General features: G+C 41.8%; 1 protein-coding gene across 7 annotated transcripts in view; it reads right to left on the bottom strand.

Moving 5' to 3' along the window:
* The window catches only part of LOC134218252 (potassium voltage-gated channel subfamily H member 6), a 531,314-nt gene that overhangs the window by 353,856 nt on the left and 160,245 nt on the right, over nucleotides 1–17,213 (bottom strand). For all 7 annotated transcript variants that reach the window (XM_062697177.1, XM_062697179.1, XM_062697175.1 and 4 more), the window contains exon 3: nucleotides 11,140–11,370. In XM_062697177.1, the coding sequence (XP_062553161.1) occupies nucleotides 11,140–11,370 (231 nt within the window). The remainder of the gene's footprint in view (nucleotides 1–11,139; nucleotides 11,371–17,213) is intronic.

The raw sequence follows: 17,213 nt of genomic DNA on the forward strand, positions 1-17,213 counted from the left end.
GCTCAGAAGCCTCCTTTCAAGAGGCCTCAGGCCTCCTTTCAAGAGCTCAGAAGCCTCCTTTCAAGAGGCTCAGAGCCTCCTTTCAAGAGGCTCAGAAGCCTCCTTTCAAGAGGCTCAGAGCCTCCTTTCAAGAGGCTCAGAAGCCTCCTTTCAAGAGGCTCAGAGCCTCCTTTCAAGAGGCTCAGAAGCCTCCTTTCAAGAGGCTCAGCCTCCTTTCAAGAGGCTCAGAAGCCTCCTTTCAAGAGGCTCAGAAGCCTCCTTCAAGAGGCTCAGGCCTCCTTTCAAGAGGCTCAGAAGCCTCCTTTCAAGAGGCTCAGGCCTCCTTTCAAGAGGCTCAGAAGCCTCCTTTCAAGAGGCTCAGGCCTCCTTTCAAGAGGCTCCAGCCTCCTTTCAAGAGGCTCAGAAGCCTCCTTTCAAGAGGCTCAGAAGCCTCCTTTCAAGAGGCTCAGAAGCCTCCTTTCAAGAGGCTCAGAGCCTCCTTTCAAGAGGCTCAGAAGCCTCCTTTCAAGAGGCTCAGAAGCCTCCTTTCAAGAGGCTCAGAAGCCTCCTTTCAAGAGGCTCCAGGAAGCCTCCTTTCAAGAGGCTCAGAAGCCTCCTTTCAAGAGGCCTCAAGCCTCCTTTCAAGAGGCTCAGAAGCCTCCTTTCAAGAGGCTCAGAAGCCTCCTTTCAAGAGGCTCAGAAGCCTCCTTTCAAGAGGCTCAGAAGCCTCCTTTCAAGAGGCTCAGAGCCTCCTTTCAAGAGGCTCAGAAGCCTCCTTTCAAGAGGCTCAGGCCTCCTTTCAAGAGGCTCAGAAGCCTCCTTACAAGAGGCTCAGAGCCTCCTTACAAGAGGCTCAGAAGCCTCCTTACAAGAGGCTCAGAAGCCTCCTTACAAGAGGCTCAGGCCTCCTTACAAGAGGCTCAGAAGCCTCCTTTCAAGAGGCTCGAGCCTCCTTTCAAGAGGCTCAGAAGCCTCCTTTCAAGAGGCTCAAGCCTCCTTTCAAGAGGCCTCAAGCCTCCTTTCAAGAGGCTCAGAAGCCTCCTTTCAAGAGGCTCAGGAAGCCTCCTTTCAAGAGGCTCAGAAGCCTCCTTTCAAGAGGCTCAGAAGCCTCCTTTCAAGAGGCTCAGAAGCCTCCTTTCAAGAGGCTCAGGCCTCCTTTCAAGAGGCTCAGAAGCCTCCTTTCAAGAGGCCTCAAGCCTCCTTTCAAGAGGCTCAGGCCTCCTTTCAAGAGGCTCAAGCCTCCTTTCAAGAGGCTCGGAAGCCTCCTTTCAAGAGGCTCGGAAGCCTCCTTTCAAGAGGCTCGGAAGCCTCCTTTCAAGAGGCTCGGAAGCCTCCTGTCAAGAGGCACGGAAGCCTCCTTTCAAGAGGCTCGGAAGCCTCCTGTCAAGAGGCTCGGAAGCCTCCTTTCAAGAGGCTCGGAAGCCTCCTTTCAAGAAGTTTGGGTGCCTTTTCAAGAGGCTCGGAAACCTCTTTTTAATTGGCTCGGATCTTCAAAGTCTTGTAGAAAGCTTGATGTATAAACATAATTTGAATTGGAAAGTTTCACGAAAAACCACAAATTGTAAACAAATGTTTAGATAGAACTATGTGAATAATGGAGAGCCACATATCCCGTTATTTCATTAGGGCGATAAAAATAGGGAATACCTCAATGAACGCAAAAGTTCGAAGGGGTACTTCCCAAGAAAAAGGTTGAGAATCGCTGTTCTAGAGGCTTGGAAGCCTACTTTCTAGAAGCTTGGAAGCCTCCTTTATCGAGACTTGGAAGCCTCCTTTCAAGAAGCTCGGAAGCCTCTCTTCATAGGATCGAAATTCTATTTTGAAGAAGCTTTCTTTCAAAAGGCTCTGAAGCCTCCCTTAGTGAGGTTCAGAAGGATCCTTTCACGAAGCGCGGAAGCTTACTTTCAAGAAGCTCGGAAGCCTCCAAAGGTCATCAACGTCTTATTGAAAGCTTGATGTATAAACTTAATTTGAATTGCAAAGTTTCACAGAATAACGAAGATTTCAGACAACACTTTGGAGAGCCATATATTGCGATAATTTCCAGATCCGTTATCCACATATCATATTAGCTATGCTTATTTTCATTCACAGCAAAAAACTATAGGGGGTACCTCAATGAATGTAAAAGTTTGAAGGGGTACCTATCAAGAAAAAGGCTGAGTACCGCTGTTATATGCAGTCAGCTCGACCAACTGAGCTATTGTCTGTTTGACCTTGTATATGTGTTTGTGCATATGAGTCATGCTAAAAATTTTGCCAAATTTCCATCATCAACCGACTTCAATTAAGTGCAAGAAACAGCTGTTATGGTCAGTATGAGCTGAGAGCAATCATGAGTAAAGAACTTTCAGCAATTTTATTGATCTTTCAACTTGTCCTGGATTTTTTTTTTAAATTCCATGCGAAAATCTTGAAATGCCCACGACTCTACGATGTTCCATACATATTGTGCAAATAATCAAAGAACAGCTTAGCTTTATTAAATGTACACATCATAGTTAATCATGATTGGCCAAGAAACAACAAATATGCATATTGCATCAATTGACCTTTCCCGTCAAAAAACTTTATTCGCTCAATCGAATCTTTGGCTTATTTACGATCAACTTTCCCAAAGAACACATTTTTGTTGACGCCTCTGAGTATTTTTAAAATTTAAAATAAAAATCAAGATGATTTTTTTTAAGATTGGCCCGATTTTGAACAAAAATCAAGTGAATCTTTAAGGCCGGTTCACACGTGCAGCACTTTTTCGGTTTTTGTTTTCGATTTTAAAAATAATTAGAGGCTTAAAAAATGTGGGTTCTTTGGGAAAGTTGACCTTAAATAAGCCATAGAATCGACTGAGTCAATAAAACGAGATACAATTTTTGACGGGAAAAGTCAATTGAATAATCTTCTTGGGATAAACAAAATATTCTCATTGTACTTGCTTCATGACCAATAGCGATGCCGGTCACGTCCTCACAGTCAATTTAGGATTAGGAGAGGAAAATTTGTTTGACACTCATTGTTATAAGAGACCGAAGAATGCTCTGCATCTTCGTGAGCGCTACGGGAAAGGAATCATTGGTTGGTTAAAAAGGTAGTTTATCTGAAGCCATCTTGGTAAGCGACTAGATATTGATTGCAAACGAAGTTATTTAGAAAACACAAAGACGAAAACCGTGTTTCAAATCAATCCAAATATTTCGATGATTCGCCGAATATTGAGTGTTGTGTGGAATATCTTCAATCCTCTGAACTTTTTATTCTTACTTTTAGATAAGATTCAAATTGATGTTTGAAATGTTGTATTTTGTTTTCCTTACGGCCTTCTTAACTCTTAAGCGGTGATTACCCATGCGCTTAATCCCGATTTGAAGCCTAAGCGAAGGTGAAGAAATTGGCCTTTTATAAGAAAAAGGGGCCCGAAAAAGACTTTGGAAGTTGGTATGAGGTAAAATACCAATAAATAATACCAAAAATAGACATGCTTAGGTAATTCAATACCAAACGAATAATAATTTGTGATGCGTTTGTTTTTTTTTAATATTAAAGACTCAATAAACGGGCCAATGCAAATGTCAAACAGTCTGAATAATTTTCAGACTGAAAAAGCCAGAAGATAAAAACATATATATATCGCAGTCGAACTATAATCAAGGTTTTATTGAGTCAATTTCTCCTCCACGGGACGGCTTTGCCTTTAAGACAACGATATACTAATCTTATTCATATCTGATTACATTTACACTTTAAGCCTGACGTCCTTAATATTGAATTGGATCGTTTCTGTAAAAAATAGAATAGTTAAAGATACTTTTTGTTTTCTGTTGGATATCACTAGCAAAACACTGAAGAAGTGTTGTAGAAGAAAACTGAGTCGCTTGTTTTTTCTAGCGAAATTTTTGTAATTTTACGAAACGAAGTCAAGAAATCAAATTTCGCCATACTCAAATTCCGCGGAATTTCGTTTCGAACCACCTCAAACGAAATTTTTCGAAATACCGCATATATTGATTTGTTTGGAACCAATCACTATCTCTTAGATGGAAGTAATAGTCAAGCGGCAACAAAGCAAGACCATGCTGAGGGTGGCTGGGTTCGATTCCCGGTGCCGGTCTAGGCAATTTTCGGATTGGAAATTGTCTCGACTTCCCTGGGCATAAAAGTATCATTGGCTAGCATCATGATATACGAATGCATAAATGGTAAACTGGCTTAGAAACCTCGCACTTAATAACTGTGGAAGTGCTTAATGGACACTAAGATGCAAGGCGGCTATGTCCCAGTGTGGGGATGCAATGCCAATAAGAAGATGAAGAAGAAAGGTGCCGGTGTCACGCAATTTATGATCGGCAACAAAGGCGCGAAGGCGTGGGTCTGCGTGAACTGATTTTGAGTGCCAAAAATTCTACGGAATTTCTTCGTAAGTTCCTCAACAAGTTCGTTATGAAGATTATAAAGAAATTTATCTGGACATTCCTCAGATAACCCTCCGGAAGTTCCTCCAGGAATTCTTCTGGAAGTTCCTTCAGTCATCCAAGAATTCCTAAGAAAGTTTCTCTTCTTAAAACTTTCTCTGAGATTTTCCCCAAAAAATTCATCCTGAGTTCCTCCGGTAGCTCCTCCAGACATTCCTGCTAGTTCCTCCGGAAGATCTTCCATAATTTTCTTCATATGTTGCTCCATGATTTTTAAAACTCGCTCCTTCAATGTGTCCGCAAACTCTTCGATAAAGTCTTTAGAAGGTTCTACTAGAAATTAGTTGGGCAGTTTCTCCAGGAATTCCTCGGCAAATTCTTCCAAGAGTTCTTCCGTTATTTAACCAAAATTTCTCCAGGAATTTCTCAGGAAGGTTCTTCAAGTTTTTCTTCGGAATTTTTCTCTAGGAATTTCTTTGGAAGTTCCTCAGGTAATTCTTTCAGAGATTTCTACAGCATTTCTCTCAAAGGTTCTTGAAGCTATTTCTTAAAATTTCCTTTAAAAATTTCAGTGGAAGCCAGAAATTCCATAGGAGCTTTTATTAAATTTCCTCGTGAATTCCTCCAGAAACTTAACTGGAAATTATTTAGATTTTTAATGTATAGTCCCGGATAGTCCTTCAGAAATTCTTTCAAGAACTCTTAATAAATTCCTTCGAAAACTCTCCATAAATTTCCGTTAAACTTATTTTGGATCTCACATAGAATTTCTTACCTAAGTTACCCTGAAAATTTCCAAACAAATTAAAAAAACAGAATCTTCGTCTTTGACTAGAATACTGAACAGACTGACATACTTAACGGAACAAGACAACGAACAGGACATTCACACAACTCCCAGTGGACCAGTGGAGATTTTTTCGCTTCACGAAAAGTTTTCTCCCTACTAGGGTCGAACCCCAATCAAACCCACACTCTACGGCTCACAAATATGCTTTGACGACTGACGCCGTTAATGGCACGAACATGACGCCCACTGGGCAGCAGGGACTATGTCCAAGGGCTTGACGATGCCTCCACAGGCCATCTGAGAGTTGTGGTGCCTGCCTAGGAAGTGGTGGGGTTTGACAGTGGGCCCTGTTAAACTTTTATAAAAAGCTGTAAGTAAGCTCCGTCAAAGCGACCGTGTGCCGCTCAAAGCGTACAAACCCAAGTCCTTGTGTTAGGTGGGACGTTAAACAGCCCTGACACGACGGTCTTCCAACGAGACAGGAGGTTTACGCAGGCCCAATAAGCCGTCTTTAAAAACAACCATCACGAACGACATAGAAGATAATACGACTCGATATAATCGGCAACGACCTAGGCGACGAATAAAGGATCACGATTGGAAGCTTTGAACATGGAATTGCAAGGTTGCGACAGGATAATCTACGATGAATTACATCCCCGCAACTTCGACGCCGTAGCGCTGCAGGAAATCTGCTGGACAGGATAGAAAGTGTGGAAAAGCGGACATCGAGCGGCTACCTTCTACCAAAGCTGTGGCACCACCACCGAGCTGGGAACCGGCTTCATAGTGCTGGGAAAGATGCGCCAACGCGTGATTGGGTGGCAGCCAATCAACGCAAGGATGTGCAAGCTGAGGATAAAAGGCCGATTCTTCAACTATAGCATCATCAACGTGCACTGCCCACACAAAGGGAGACCCGACGACGAGGAAGAAGCGTTCTATGCACATCTGGAGCAGACATTCGAGGGATGCCCACTGTGTGACGTCAGGGAGGGGGGGAAGGGAGGAAATGTATAGACCGATCATCGGACCGGATAGTCTGCATACCGTATTGAACGACAACGGCCAACGATGCATAAACTTTGCAGCCTCCCGCGGAATGGTAGTCCAAAGCACTTCCCCGCAAGAATATCCATAAGGACAGATGGAAATCACCTAATCAAATAACGGAAAAGCAAATCGCCCACGTTCTAATCGATGGTAAATTCTTCTCCAACATCACGAATGAACGCACTTACCGCAGTGCGAATATTGAGTCCGACCACTACCTCGATGCAGGATGTCTGTGCTCCGCCGTCAACGCGGCTAAACATTGGGCGGCTACAAGACTAGCCCAAGACTACGCGCAGCAGCTGGAAGTGGCACTCCCAACGGAAAAGCAGCTAGGCGCAGCGTCTCTTGAAGATGGCTGGAGAGATATTCGATCCGCCATTGGAAGCACCGCAACCGCTGCACTAGGTATGGTGCTCCCGGATCAGATAAACGACTGGTTTGACGGCGAATGTGAGCAGTTAGTTGAGGAGAAGAATGCAGCATGGGCGAGATTGCTGCAACACCGCACGAGATCGAGACCATGAAGAGACGGAGGAACTGTACCGCGCTAATAACGCACGAAAGTTCTATGAGAAGTTAAACCGTTCACGTAAGGGCCATGTGCCACAGCCCGATATGTGTAAGGACATAAAAAGGAACATTCTTACAAACGAGCGTGAGGTGATCCAAAGGTGGCGGCAGCACTACGACGAGCACCTGAATGGCGATGTGACAGACAACGGTGGCGATATGGAAATGAACCTAGGAGCACGCGCGCAAGACATGAGACTTCCGGCTCCGAATCTCCAGGAAATCCAGGAGGAGGTCGGCCGGCTGAAAAACAACAAAGCCCCTGGAGTTGACCAACTACCAGCAGAGCTGTTTAAACACGGTGGTGAGGCACTGGCTTGAGCGCTGCATTGGGTAATTACATCAGACTGAAAAGCGAAGCTAAATGGATTGGACGAAGTACATGTTAGGAAGAGGCTCAAGGGAGGTCAATGTAAGCCACCCACCACGAGTTTCTATCGGTGGTGACGAAATCGAGTTGGTTAAAGAATTCGTGTACTTGGGCTCACTGGTGACCGCCGATAACCATACCAGCAGAGAAATTCGGAGACGCATAGTGGTAGGAAATCGTACGTACTTTGGACTCCGCAAAATACTTCGATCGAATAAAGTTCACCGTAGTATCAAACTGTCTATCTACAAAATGCTTATTAGAACGGTAGTCCTCTACAGACACGAGACCTGGACGATGCTTGTGGAGGACCAACGCTCACTTGGAATTTTCGAAAGGAAAGTGCTGCGTACCATCTATGGTAGGGTGCAGATGGCGGACGGTACGTGGAGAAGGCGAATGAACCACGAGTTGCATGAGCTGTTGGGAGCAGTGTTGGTAAATGTACGTTAAAACACTCTGATTATGTGAATATTCACATTTTATCCAGTCAAAATTCATGCACCAATCAAGCCGAAACAGTTTACAAAAAAAAAATGTACGCGACATCGTGACATTTTTTTGCCGATGAAGCAAACTGTTTGTTTGCTGCTACGTTAGAGTCGTGCCGGCGTGCGGTCAGCATTTGCATGAAATTTTTTGTTTCGGCACGTGCGAAGCACAAACAGCACATAATCGAGTTTAATTACTTATGGCGCAAAGCCTAGAACGAGTGCTATCCGTACGTACCGATTTATTCGTTCTTATCTTTAAAATGAGCAAGGAGTAATGAAATGATTTTTTCTCACCAAAAACGGTTATACGTTGTGAAATTATTGTACGAAAACATTAATCGTGGGAAAGAAAATAGAAAAAAACTCAAAGGTGCAGCCCAATTGGGTTGTAAGCAAAGGTGACGTTGAACTACGTGGCAGTACTGGTAGTTTTTGTGATTGTCTGCTGAGATTGAGTGAGCATTAAAGTAAAAGTCGTTCGATAATTGTATCTCGATTCGAAGCATTGGTAAATGCTACTTTTGAACTTATTTTCCTTATTCTAATAGATTACTAAGTTAAAAAGCAGGCCAAGTTCCAGTTGGAATGTAGTGCTATGGTAGAAGAAGCTTGCGATGCACTTACTAGTTTTACTGATTAACCAAAACCGATTGCTAAACTGTTAGCAAGTGTTCAGTAGTAAATAATCATACATAAATATTGTAACACACTGGAGCCAGCTTTTATGCGGAGGATATGGGCCGCGTGAATTAAAACAACGTAAAAAAACAGCATAAATTCCAAAATATATCTAAATGAATCGTTAATCCCGAAATTTTAGTGAAAAAAATTGTATAAAAAGCGATTCGTGTAAAAATAAAACGCGTAAAAAACGACTTCAGTGTACATCGGGAATGAAGCGTTGACTGTTCCTTGATCGGATGGTCCAAGAAAATTGAAAATCCATCGAGAAACGGCTGAGATATTAACGATCAAGGGGCCCTCCTTAGCCGTGCGGTAAGACGCGCGGCTACAAAGCAAGACCATGCTGAGGGTGGCTGAGTTCGATTCCCGGTGCCGGTCTAGGCAATTTTCGGATTGGAAATTGTCTCGACTTCCCTGGGCATAAAAGTATCATCGTGCTAGCCTCATGATATACGAATGCAAAATGGTAACCTGGCTTAGAAACCTCGCAGTTAATAACTGTGGAAGTGCTTAATGAACACTAAGCTGCGAGGCGGCTCTGTCCCAGTGTGGGGATGTAATGCCAATAAGAAGAAGAAGAAGAAGATTAACGATCAAAGTCTATCATATTTTCGTGACGTTTTTCGATTTTTTGCAATCGTAAAGTGTACCCCAATATAGAAAAGACAGACGTAGTTCTACGTCAAAAGCATGAGCTGACTGTCATCTGCCTGGCGTGGCTGCTGCTGCGGCTGCCGTGGTTTTGTTTTTATTTTTTGCATGGAAGAATGAATGGTAAAAAGAAATGTCAACCATTCCCGTCCCTGGCTGGGAGAACCATCCATCGTTCACACCGCGAAAATCGGACGACTGCGATGGGCCGGGCATGTAGCCAAAATGTCGGACAGTAACCCGGTGAAAATGGTTCTCGACAACGATCCGACGGGCACAAGAAGGCGAGGTGCGCAGCGGGTAAGGTGGATCGATCAGGTGGAAGATGACTTGCGGACCCTCCGTAGACTGCGTGGTTGGCGACGTGTAGCCATGGACCGAGCCGAATGGAGAAGACTCTTATATACCGCACAGGCCACTTTGGTCTTAGTCTGAACAAATAATAAAAAACTATATCCACTAGCAGAAACATTGCAGTCTGTATGTCAGGCTCTAAGCTTATTTTTCCTCCAATAAATTTGAAACAGTTATTTGATGGCTTATGTTTCCCCAGCACTGGGGATCTCTTTCTAGTTTTGAGTGCTCACCGAAATAGTTATAACAGAATATATAATTCGATTCTGGATGGAGTCGCCTGCCTTAGTTTTGTTGATGATGATTATTTCTGCTTAGTTTCAAATTTCAAAAATAGTTTCATTGTTACATTGTCGCCTCTTCGCAGTAAGCATTGCATATCATCGCGTTGAAGCAATCACGATGGCGTTGACGTTTTAGTCTACATTCAAATGAACAATCGCTTACTTTGAGTGATTGATTGTTTATCCTCATGATGAATGAACGATTCTACACGTATTCTAAAAGATTTGATTAGAAGAAGGCTAATACTGTTTTATATGAAAAATGCTTACTAATTGTTAAAATAGAAGCTGCATAGATCACATCGCTTTCCATGTTGAATCCCGATTTATGTTTCTGATTACCCTACCCACCCTACCCTAACATAAAACCTGCCCGTAGTAATTGTGGAGATGCAGAGGTATTCTCGATCTCTAGTAGCAATAATAACCACACACTAACCTCCCTTTCTTTCCTAAATGACTATAGGGACTTGGCCTGCGTCGTTATTGGTCAAACTTCGAGAGCTGCTGGAGCGTGCACTTCGAGAATAGATGGTAAATCCCAACCTAAGCTAAGAATTTGGCAATAATTTAAACATTTGTTAAAAAGGTTCAAGATGCAGGCAATAGTATGTAATCATATCATGTAATCCAAGTATGTACTCCAGTTTTAAAATTGTTATTTCTTTAAAAAAAAACTTGTTTGTTTATTTTTCCAACGGGGTAATAATTGTTACACGTCATGGAGTAGGATAAATTAGCTCACTTATACGTCATGATGCGTGATTTTTTTTTTGATTTTCGCTTCATGAAATTTTAAGATCACACATATATTCATGTCACTTGAGCCGCTCCTTTTATGTGCGTTAAATATGATTAAAAAATAACATTAACTTTTTCATTTGTGTACGCTGACTTGATAATTATCTTGGAGACGGACTCCGAAAACTGGAAGGTCACCGTCGAGCTGAAGTACATCGAACGGGGTATTCCAAATGTTTCTTTCTTTTAGGGAACATTAATTTATTATGTAATGCTTATTACTATTACTATTTATTTCTTTATTTATTAATTGGGAGCTTTCGATGTCGATTAAAGGCTTGAAATTGTATTTCGTGCGGCAAGATCAATGATTACACAAACCACAAGCATTTCATGCCCAGAGAAGTCGAGAAAATTCGAGTAAATCGGGAATCAAATCCGCTAAAGGCAGGATTAATAATATCATGCCTTTGTCGATTAGGCAAACTGAAATAGCAGGTCGCTTCGTGTTATGCGTACAGGTGATCTTAGTTTTCAATATATGTATGAGCATGCACATAAATCGTAAGAACCATATGCAATGTTCAACGGTTTCCCCGATTTTCTCTTAGCATCGTTGATATACCAATGATTTTTATTTAATCGCTTTTCAGCAGCAATCATTGCTGCTGAGTGTTTGCATAATAATAATCTCCGTACGATTTCTAATTAAGAGTATTAAACCCTACTCCCTCCCCCTGTACCACTAAACACTCACCATTCTTCCGATAGTACAGTATCTCGAAGTGCTGCTCCTCGCCCTTGCGAAGGGCTTCCTTTATCGACTGGACGACGGCCTGGGAGGTCATCTGGCCCTGCAGGAACTCGGTGCAAGCGGACCGCTGCATCACCTCGGCCCGCGTGAACCCGGTCATCTTGCAGAAGCCATCCGAGCAGAAGATGATGTGGCACGATTCCGGCTGTGCATTGGCCACTAGAAAGCTACGGTCTGGAAATGAACAGAGTGGAAGAGCAGAACGGTAGAGAATCGTATTAAGCATTCATGGCGATTGAGCAGATGGATGACGTTATGCCGCAACGAGTGAGGTACGAATTGATATAGGTGTGAATCGGATTGCGGTTTGGTTCTGTTTGCCTTCGAAGTCATTTAATCGGCCGATATAAATGTGATTTCATTCTGGACTCTGGGTTATAAAGTTTTATTGTCGAGGATGTTGGTAATCTCTGGTTAATTTGTTTTCAAGATTGGCTATGGATTAGTATTCTAAAATCTATTAATTTTAAGTGTTTGTTGCGTCAGAATAGAAATGCATTTCTAATACAGGTCGGACTCGATTATCCGGAGTATCGATTTTTTTTTCACTCCGGATAATCGAATCCTCCGGATAATCGAATCACTAGAAAAAAAAATCAAATCCGCAATTAAATGACGAAAAACTTATGTTTTATTGTATTTGCAGTGAAGTAGTCAGAAATTATTTTGAAAAAATCCTTCTCTGCCCCTTTTTTCGCATTTGTATCTGGTGACGAGCAATTTGTTTTCATGTCTTGTTATGGTGAAAAAAAGCCTCATGCTTTATGTCCATCGTTGTTAATTTTAAATTGAGAGCGAATTCTGCAACCCATGTTATGGACCCAAACACATCGTTTTATGGTGGCGAGGTTGCGTTTTCATCTGTCGAATGAGCGACTGTTTTGTCTCAAATGCAATAGCTTAATTGGCAATCGATTAAGTAATTGCCTAAAAAAAGAGGAAACGGACTTCCACGGAAAAGTTCTTGAAGCGAGAAGTTTGTGGACATATTCTAAAGAAAATAATTGATTCATGAAAATAAAATTAAATATATAGAACACCCCTATTTCAGTACCTCCCATGCAAGCTATGTTCATACTTCCTCAAATAATCCTATTTTGTAGGAATATAACAATAATATAATCATTTGAATTCATGAAGTTGATATACAAGCCTATAGGTAAATTTCAATATTCAAAACAACCCCTTTTTCAACCCCCCCCTTCAACCTAGATACGTCTCATTGTTAAAATAATCATATTGCATATTATATTATTGAAAATAAGAATTTAGAATAACAAACATTCGAAGAAAAAAAAATACTCCGGATAATCGAGTCTAAAATTCCGGATAATCGAACCCCGGATAATCGAGTCTCCGGATAATCGAGTCCGACCTGTATTAGTCCGAGTCTACGGCTATCCTGCAGAAATGCATCGTATTCAAGATTTTCATCTTTTTTGTGTTTTTTCTTGTTTGCGGAAAACTAATTGAACTCCGTAATACATACAAATGTCCACGTGCCACATTGTTACTACTGACTAGTCTATGTTATTCAAGCATTTTTAGCTTCTTAATTCGTCTATAATAAACATAAATATATATTCTATTTGTGTCTAAGGAGAACACCTCCACGACCTTTGATGGCACTCAAGTCATATTCCGACTCAAATTTGCCTATTCATAAATCACTCCATTCCATAAACTGGCTCATCACACCTAATACATAATGCTAGTCATCGCATGGACTCGCGGCACAGAGCAACATTTACGATTCTATCTCCTATTGTAGTCCAGGCCAGAAGAAAGAAAACAATCCGGCACGAATTGAAACAAACGAGCGGCGATTTCCATTCCCCGAAAAGACATTTCCCGCCCACGGCAGCCGGTACCACCCCGTTGTACAGATAAATACCCTAGCCCTAATTTATTGAAATATTTAAATAATTTCACCATTCTGCTTTACCTTGCAGCATATTGTCGCTAGTCATGCCAGGTAGATATAAAAACCACATTTGCGTTAAAATCTGCATTGTAAGAATTAGCCGCTTCGACTCGGGTCAAGCAAGTTACCTCCGCTGTGTTGGCCCTTTTCTATGGCATATGTCCTGGTATCTACGACGACGGTGGACCAGCAGAACGATAAAAGGATTAGAGCTGCGGTTTCCTCCGAGTTCGCAACGCTCATCCTCGGTCAATTCAGCTGCGTTGCACAGTGGGCAAAATCATGGCAAGTCTTATGATATGGTTGGTGTAAATAATAGTTTAAGTGCAATTCTCGATTAATGCTAGGTAAAACTATTCGGAAGAGATTTCGATGATGGTAGGATGCCCACTGCCCAGTCAACACAAGATCGTAGGACTCTTTATAACACAAACAAATTAAACACTAAGTCTACGGAATGGCTGTAGGATCGCTCCAAAACCGAACTTTTGATAGAAGGCTCGGAGATTCATAGTGTTGTATACCAATTTTGGCATGTTAATAGAACAAGCTGAAAGTGTTGCAATATTGTTTGGATGCTTATAAATTAAATGACTGGTAATTCGTTCATTGAAAGCATCATAAAATATCTGAAACTTTTCAAAGATCTACAAACTTAAAGAACGTTATTAAAATTTGCTTAAAATGTTTTACAAACTCAAATAAAAATTCCCTTACCTTAAACTAGTTCCCATTGTGCGTTAGCCGATGTCAGCCGGCGAGGTTTATTTGTTTTGGTGTGTTTGTGTGTGCGTGTTCACTAGTTTGTATATTAGTGAAAATAGTCGGTGTAGCTTCGCTTACCACTCCCGGGTGTTTTGATTTATTACAGCTGGCCCTGCGCCGTGCCATGAGGAAAGGAGAGGATGGGAAGACCTTTACCAGCTCTGCCTGACCAGCGCCAGGATACATATGTAAATGCGAGGGGGGCTCAAGAGATTTCATAGTTTTATACTGACCGACGCCACCGATGACCTACTATTTGGGCCGTGCTATGTCACTGCCACTGTCCAGCTGGATCGAGGACTAACTGCACTGGACAAATGAGATTGGCATAAGCAACCGGATTTGAGGTTAGTTCATTAAATACGTATGAATACTTGCGTTGTGCGCTTGAGCTAGTTAATATAGGAATGGAATACTGTGCATCTGTTCTATTACGGCAGTGAATTATCTTTGATCGTTCTTCGAATTTACATAAGCGTAAGGACAATAGGTAGGGAAACTGCTCCTTAAATTCATACCATGTTCATAAATCAATACCATTCGAAAACAAAGAATCTGTGCGCAAGTTATTTTATTTCTGATTTTTGTGATTTTTTCAGCAGTGAGCACGCCGGATAACAACAAAACACTACACAAATTGAGCCTAAATTGCCTATTTTGCTAATGTTCTTGATATAGGATCATGTTATTAATAATGGAACAGATACCCTAATTAATTGAGTGACAAAATAGGAAAAGTTGTTTTCTCTTTATAACCGAAAGTATTGGGAGCTAAGTATAGCGGGTTTGAAACGGAGCCACACAAGACGCTGCATAAACTGTTACAGGGTTAGGTATCTTCTATCCGACACCTAGTCCTCTCCTTTAGAAAAAAAAATCCATCTAGTCTACTGCTTTTGTAAAACACAGGATCTATCAATAAAGGTATGTTGAGTGTCTTCCTAAGCTCTTAGTGGTGGTTTTTCTACGGTTGGAACGTTGAATGAAGACTAGGGCGAATTATGCGCAGATCTTCGAGGTAAATAAACGCCAACATAAGTGAGACATATGCTTCAACTATTTTGCTCACTAGAGTAACGCAGAATATCCTGGACTACAGTCCGGGCAACAGTGCAGATTGGATTACCTCTTGAAGTTGGAGAGCATTTTCAATGCTTTGGGAAAAAACGTTCGATTGCAACAATTCATGTGGAAAAGGAGGCTGAGCCAGTTGAAAGAGGTTGAAGCCCCCCATCAGCTGATCATAGAGCTGTAGTTATTTTTTGTTTGATCACTGAGAGGGGAAGGTATTAAAATCCCTGGAAAATACTAGGGGAAACCCTTTCGCTTTCGGAGATGGCAAAGTGCAGGCAGACTCAGCAGGTGTGTTGACCCTGGGGCAGAAGTTGACTTTGACGGAGCGGAAATGAGGCAGAAATATGAGGCCACGGTCGATGGAGACGCCGAGTACTATAACAATTTTGGGGACGGAATGTTGAATGCAAATTGATGAAGTCCTGACAGTTGATGCCTCCATCGACATACGGTCATGCTAAATCCTACCGACGTGGCCCAACGGAGGACGGTTCTTGCGGCGGATTGCCCTCTAATACGAGTGCGTCCAGGTGTGTCTCCGACGACGACCAATAGGATGTCGCGTCGTCGGCATACGTAAATGTTGGGTGGAAGGAAGCAAAAAAATCCGTTCTTGGCGTCCAAAAATAAGGTGACCGCCACTTGGGGTACGTCAGTTTCCTCCCGGTACATTTCGGAAGACTGATTTCCGATGACGACTTTAAATGATCGACCTTTGAAAAAATTCCCATTCGCTGAGTTGCTTGAAAACTAGTGGTATCCAGGTCCGATTTAACGCTTTCGAGATGTCAAGGGATATCAAATCCGTGTGTTTACCCGTTTTGAAGGCATTCTGATGGACGTCTTATGCCGACAAAGTAGGTTCTGGTTTCGGTGTCAGGCCATTAGGCCGAAGGCTATTTGGCCGAAGGTCATTAGGCCCCCTTACCCCTTCTTCTTTCTCCCTTCTTTCTTCTTCTATCTGTCTTCTTTTTCCTTTTTTTCTTTTTCGCTCTTCCTACTTGGTCCTTCCTATTTCCTTCTTCTATGCTTTTTATTTCTTCTTCCTTCTTTCTTTTTCTTTCTGCATTCCTCTTCCCTTTTTCTTCCTTCATTCTTCTTCTTACTTGGTTCTTCCTTCTTGCTTCTTTTTTTCTTCCTTACCCCACCTTTCTATTTTCTACTTTCTTCTTCTTTTTTCTTTTTCTTTTCTTATTTCTTCCTTCTTCTTTCTTCTTTCTTCCTTCTTCTTTCTTACTTCTTTCTTTTTGGTTCTTTTGTCTTCTTCTTTCTTCCTTTTCTCTTCTTCCTTCTCAATTATTCCTTCTTTTTCTTCATTTTTCATTCTTCCTTACTCTTCATTCCTTTTTCCTTCATTCTTCTTCCTTCTCCTTCCTTCCTTCTTTCTTCCTTCTTCCTTCCACTTCTTCCTTATTCATTCTTTTTTCTTCCTTCTTCCTTGTACCTTATTCCACTTTCTTTCTTCCTTCTTTCTCCCTTTTTCCTTCTTGCTTCTTTTTTCTTCCTTTTTCTTTGTCCTTCTTCCTTCTTCCTTCTTCGATCTTCCTTCTTCCTTCTTCTTTTTTCCTTTTTCCTTCTTCCTTCTTCCTTCTTCTCTCTTCCTTCTTCCTTCTTCCTTCTTCTTTCTTCATTATTCCTTCTTTATTCCTCCTTCTTCATTCTTCCTTCTTCTTTCTTGCTTCTTCCTTTTTCCTTCTTCTTTCTTCCTTCTTCCTTCTTCCTTCTTCCTTCTTCCTTTTTCCTTCTTCCTTCTTCCTTCTTCCTTCTTCCTTCTTCCTTCTACCTTCTTCCTTCTTCTTTCTTCCTTCTTTCTTCCTTCTTCCTTCTTCCATCTTCCATCTTCAGGGGGGCTCAAGAGATTTCATAGTTTTATACTGACCGACGCCACCGATGACCTACTATTTGGGCCGTGCTATGTCACTGCCATTGTCCAGCTGGATCGAGGACTAACTGCACTGGACAAATGAGATTGGCATAAGCAACCGGATTTGAGGTTAGTTCATTAAATACGTATGAAAGCTTGCGTTGTGCGCTTGAGCTAGTTAATATAGGAATACTGTGCATCTGTTCTATTACGGCAGTGAATTATCTTTGATCGTTCTTCGAATTTACATAAGCGTAAGGACAATAGGTAGGGAAACTGCTCCTTAAATTCATACCATGTTCCCAAATCAATACCATTCGGAAACAAAGAATCGGTGCGCAAGTTGTTTTATTTCTGATTTTTGTGATTTTTTTCAGCAGTGAGCACGCC

The sequence above is a fragment of the Armigeres subalbatus genome, chromosome 2, assembly GCF_024139115.2.
Source record: "Armigeres subalbatus isolate Guangzhou_Male chromosome 2, GZ_Asu_2, whole genome shotgun sequence".
In the NCBI taxonomy this organism is placed as follows: Eukaryota; Metazoa; Arthropoda; class Insecta; order Diptera; family Culicidae; genus Armigeres; species Armigeres subalbatus.